The sequence below is a fragment of the Octodon degus genome, unplaced genomic scaffold (assembly GCF_000260255.1).
Source record: "Octodon degus isolate 3935 unplaced genomic scaffold, OctDeg1.0 scaffold00017, whole genome shotgun sequence".
In the NCBI taxonomy this organism is placed as follows: domain Eukaryota; kingdom Metazoa; phylum Chordata; class Mammalia; order Rodentia; family Octodontidae; genus Octodon; species Octodon degus.
Window position 1 is genome coordinate 8022494 of NW_004524593.1, and position 5635 is coordinate 8028128.

The following is a 5635-nucleotide window of genomic DNA, read 5'->3' on the forward strand; positions in this document are numbered from 1 at the left end:
GGAGGAGGAGGAGGAAGAGGAAGAAGAAGAGGAAGAAGGAGGAAGAGGAGGAGGAGGAAGAGGAGGAGGAGGAAGAGGAGGAGGAGGGAGGAGGAGGAGGAGGAGGAGAAGAAGAAGAACAACAACAACAACAACAGCAATAACAACAACACCATCTCCCAAACAAGGACTAAGCCATAACACATGGGCCTTTAAGGGACATTTCCTGATCAAAACTGTATCAAACACTCATCACCTCAAATTATTAGAGCATTCCCATGAAAGGAAAAGAGACAAGCTGCTAAAAGGTCAACTTGCTACAAGGAGCACTGAGTACAATTCCAGGAACCAAGCATGAAGTACTGGCATAGGCAGCTAGGAACTTTTACTGTTTCCAAACCAATGCCTAGGAAGGTGTATCAATCTTGGAATCTGAGTCCACAGGGGAGTTTAGCAGCAAGAGCAATGCAATCAGGAATTTACCTGTTCTTATTCAACTATAAACTCTTCAGGATTAGGGTCATGTTTTATTTAAATTTGTCACTCTATATAGAATTCTATTACTTAAATTTTAAACTGTATCAGGCTTCCAAGAGATAGGATTATAAAACTCCAAACTCTAACCTATAGATAGGAGGACTTATCTGATTCACTGAATTAAAACCTTCAAGCCATTAAGTAAACATGCAATGCATAAAGCCTTACTTAAAAAAGACACAGTCAGGGGTGGCAAGATAGCTCAGCAGTCTAAAGTGCCTGCTTAGGAAAGCTTAGGCAGGCACAGGGGACTGCAATTCAACCCACATCCACTCCAGCCCCACCCTCAGGGTGGGCTGAGCCAGCCAAAAAGAAAAGAAAAAGACACAGTCAAATTCACCTCTCTGAATTTCACTTTATGTTCAAAGAACCAACATTTTAGAAGTTGTTTGAGTCTGTGTGGGGTATATAATGAATAATTTGTGAACTTTGTCATGTAAAGGTATATTCTTTTCAGGTACCATCCTGAAAGTTGCTCCACTGTGGAGCAACAAGACCTGGATCCCAAGCGCTTTAGAATTAATGACATACTGTTCCTCTTCCGTACCCCTGAATGTGCAAGGTAAGCCAGTACTTACTGATCAAGTAATCCCAGTTGGAATTTATGTAGGTGACATAAAGAGTTTTGTTTTGTTTTGCTTTGTTTTTTATCCCAGGATTAAAGAGGAGAGACTAGGAAAGAAAACATAAGTTAAATTGATGTCTTAGCTTCCTTCAACTTTCTTCCCTTTCATCATCTTTATGTAGTTGGGGTGGTTATCAGGGATCAGATGTGCTGTGTAGTCCCTGATCATGTCAACCTCTCAGCATCCTTTCCCACAGTGGCCAGAAATGGACAATGAAAATGTTCATTTGGCAATTAACCACTAAGAAGAATATATGCAGTGTATTATTTGTTGAAACTGTACTCTCGATTTGATTTGAAACTGTCTCATTGCTATATGTTTATCAATAAAACTTTGAAAAGGAAAAAAAAAGAAGTAAACACACACACACACACACACACACACACACACACACACACACAAAAAAAGAAAATGTTCATTTGGCCACACTTTTATCCAAAACCTCACACCATGATTACTGGTGTGAACCAAGAGTAGGACTTGTTATGCAAGGATGGAAGACCATCTTAGAGGTTTCACATATTATCTAATATAACTAAGCAATTGCTATCTATTTCTGAGAGAGGAGGAGAATTCTTCTTAATATTTTAGTAGGAGCAGTTCTCTATTTAAGTTTGCATGAGTATTCTGGTTTTGAGACAATCAACAAAGTTAAACACATGTCTGGGGAGAACTCAAAGTTTTCTGGGCTAGCTGAGAGCCACTCATTGGTAAGCCAAAATATAACACATTCCCTTGCCCCACCTGTGTGCTTGAAATTTCAACAAAAATCATATGGAGATTATTTTGAGGATTTATTCAATGTACATCAGCAACAGTACCCTAAGCCATGTCTCAGCCCATTTCAGCAAAGCACAGCAGAATGAAGCCAGAATGACCCACTATACAGCAGGAAGTTAGCCTGACTCCTTGGGCTCTCCACCACTACCCTACTCCCAGCCACTTCACCGTAAATAACTTCTGGGACTAAGTCTAGCTTTAACAGTGAGACAAGGCAGACGTCATTTCCCAGACCCAAGGAGCAGTGCAGACCTTAATTTCTATGGCTCAACCAATACCATATCAATGAACATTTGTTATACAAAGTATAAGGTATAATTGGTTTCCTGAGTGTCCCAGTACCCAAAGATGATGGAAATCAACTAAAATTAAAACAGAGAGAAATGCTTTTTGATATGAGAGAATGTCTTAACTTTTCATCCTTTGGATTCCTTACTACTTTTGTAGGAGATTGAGTCAAGAGTCTATATGCTCTTCATCCCATTGTGAATCTAGCAAAGGTGCACAGAGTAGTAAGGTAAGTCAAACACAACAGATGCTTTCCTGTTACACCCAACACTGGCTCAGAAATAGAGTATCTAAGCCCCTCTTTTGACGTAAGGCAAAGGTACAAAACTTCAATATATATTTGTAAAACCTTTTTGAAAATCAATGTCTATCTTTTTTTAAAAAAAAACTTTCACATCTGCAAATAATCAATACATAATCATTAATAAAATAAATTATCCAGGCAGGCTTAGTGGTGCATGCCTGTAAACTCAGTTATTTGGGAGGCTGAGGCAGTAGGATTTCATGTTGACCAGCTTGGGTGACTTGGTGACAGTCTGTATCAAATTAAAAAAGCTGGGGATACAGCTCAGTGGTAGAGCCCTTGTCTAACATTGTAAAGTCCTGGGTATAATTTCCAACACTGAAAATAAATAAGATAATTATGTTTGTTATTTTTATACTCATATGATAAAAAGTAATTTTAGACTGTGTCTCTTTCTAAAAGGTATTATATTTCATAAGAACTTATACTGTAATTATAGTTATTGCAACACATAATGTAACGCAGTTTTCAATGTGTTCTCAGTTCCAAATTTACATATTTTATACACTGTATTTCTAATTAGGGTTTTGTTTGAAGAAACATTTTCACAGCAATTTTTAAAAACTTTTATTAGTACATGTTTACAGTACATAATGATTACATTCACTGTAGGAAATTGCTATATGTAGGTAACACATTTCACTTCTTTTTTTCACCTTTTCTCAACCATCTTTTATTTTTCCAGCATCAGATTTATTTATCTTATCAGCCCTTATAAAGTTAATTATCATATATACAGATTAAAAACCAGACTAATATGCGAATGAACATATAAAATATGTAAGGCAACTGTACTAAGTGAAGGTACACTGTTAGATACATTGTCCATGTCATTTTTGTTGTTGTTATTGTTTTTGGTGGAACCAGGCATTGAACTCAGGCCCTTGCGCTTGCCAGGGAAGCTCTTATTCTACTGAGCCTTCTCCCCAGCCCCACATTGTCCATGTCAAGAAAAATTATTTTAAAACAATGTGCATAGTAGAATATATAAACTTACATGGATAAAAGTGAAAGCCAGAAACACTTGCACTTCAATCCAAGTTTTCATTGTCTGATTAGCTTTAGAGGTATCACTTGATTTGAGTTTCTGTTGACTCATCAGTAAACAGTAATACAGTAATACAAAGTTGTATAATTGTAAGAAGAGCTGGCAATATATACCAAGAACTTGGCATGTATTGGATGTTTAATTATTTTCATCATTATGCTATTCCTGAGTCATAAGAAAAGTGTTGTGATAGAAATTTCCTATTTATCAACAAAAATCTATGAAATACTTCTTTTTCAAAGAACTAATTTAGAAGTAAGTTTGACATCAATGCTTAGAAGTGAAAATTCATTTACCTGGAGAATCTACTCATCCAATGTCTTTTCCTTACGATTTCATAAAAATATTTTCTCCTCTTCTGTCATTCAGGGAAGCAAGCAAAGCATACAGGACAGTGAGGGTAAAGGTAGGTGTTACTCTGTTCCTTGTAATAAAATTTCCTTTTATTTTCTGCATTTTTGTGGTGATGGGGGTGGAACCCAGGGCTTCACACATGCCCAGCAAGTACTGTGCCTACAACTGAATACATCCCCAGTCCAAACAACTAGTTTACAAACACGGACTTTCTGTGATGGAATACAGTACTTTTTCCCCTTGAGCCCAATTCCCAGTTGTTTGAATTACCAAGGTTAAATGAAGAAGATACAAAAATTGTGAATAACAACATCCATCTACAAACTTGAAGATATAATTTAAAAAAAAAACCTCACCAACAAAAGAAAGCCCAGGTCCTGGTGGATTCTCAGCTGAATTCTATAAAAAATTTAAAGAAGATGTAATGCTAATTCTTCTCAAACTCTAATGAAATTGAAAGGGAAACAACTCTCCCCAACTCATTTCTGGAGGCAAGTACTACCCTGATACAAAAACCAGAAAAAGAAAACTACAGGCTGATGTCCATAATGAACATAAATGCAAAAATCCTCAATAAAATACTAGCAAAACAGAATGCAGCAAATTATCAAGGTTACACATCATGACCAAGTGGGATTCATCCCATGAATGCAGGGAGGATTCAATGTATGCCAATCCATATATAATACAGCATATCAACAGAGCCAAAGACAAAAATTACATGATCATCTCAATGCATGAAGAAAAGTTTTGATCCCCAGGCCTGCCATGCTGGCCCACTCCCAGGGCATGGCAATTGAGATTAGGTGTGGTGGCGCATGACTGTAATCCCAGCTCTTGGGAGGCTGTGAACAGGCAGATCACTAGGAGTCTGATCTAGTAGTGAGACCCTGAACACCATGTAGACCCTTCCCTAAAATACAAAAAATCAAAAAAGAAAAAAAATATTTTCTTTGCTTATTTTTTTTTCTGACCTATATTCTCAAAGTTCAGCAAAAAAAGAAAAAAATGTATATATGGAAAAAATATGTTGTTTTGCTGTTTTCCTGCCTGATAACTCTTTAAAATTCCATGAAATTTAGAGTTCCAAGTAGTGCAAATACCATGGTAGCTCATTAATTTCTCCAACAGGTGAATACACAGATATAATGGGAGAGCAACAGCCAGCAGGCAAAAAGGGCCCCAACTCTGCCAATTTAACAGAAGCTCAGCCCCCCATCGTGGTCTCTGCTCATGAGGACGGACACCTTCGCTTGTGGACTCTGGAGGTAATGAAACTTGGTATTTCCTGTGAATAAGAAAGAGTGAACATACAGAGGATGATTCAATGAATGCCTGCTATATGGCATCAGTTCTAATATTCAGCCTTCTAGCCAAGCATGGTTTGCAGCCTGCTGCCACTGATCATGCTACTCGTACTATACAGTGGGCCAGCACTGAAACTCAACAGATTAAGTCATCAATAGGGCCACCAATTTTGAATCTTACTTTTAAGCTAAGTACACCATTAAATATTGTATTAGATATTTAAACAATATTAAAGGATATCAGCTATATAATAATATAATATAGGAAAATTGAAATGCCAAGCATATAAAAATATTTTAATAAGAAAACTAGGAAGAGGTTGCTTGTCATGACTTGCCAGTTGCTGCTATGCTGTCTCTCAGGTAGATGGTTGTTCAAAAAGAAGGGGGTGGTGAATGAAAGCAAGAGACA

At 37.2% G+C, this 5635-nt stretch overlaps 1 protein-coding gene across 1 annotated transcript in view; it reads left to right on the plus strand.

Annotated features, from left to right (window-relative positions):
- Positions 1-5635, plus strand: part of Wdr64 (WD repeat domain 64) — a 159439-nt gene that overhangs the window by 103199 nt on the left and 50605 nt on the right. Inside the window, exons 17-20 of the mRNA XM_012513720.2 lie at positions 974-1078; positions 2370-2439; positions 3932-3968; positions 5048-5184. Of these exons, the coding sequence (XP_012369174.1) occupies positions 974-1078; positions 2370-2439; positions 3932-3968; positions 5048-5184 (349 nt within the window). The remainder of the gene's footprint in view (positions 1-973; positions 1079-2369; positions 2440-3931; positions 3969-5047; positions 5185-5635) is intronic.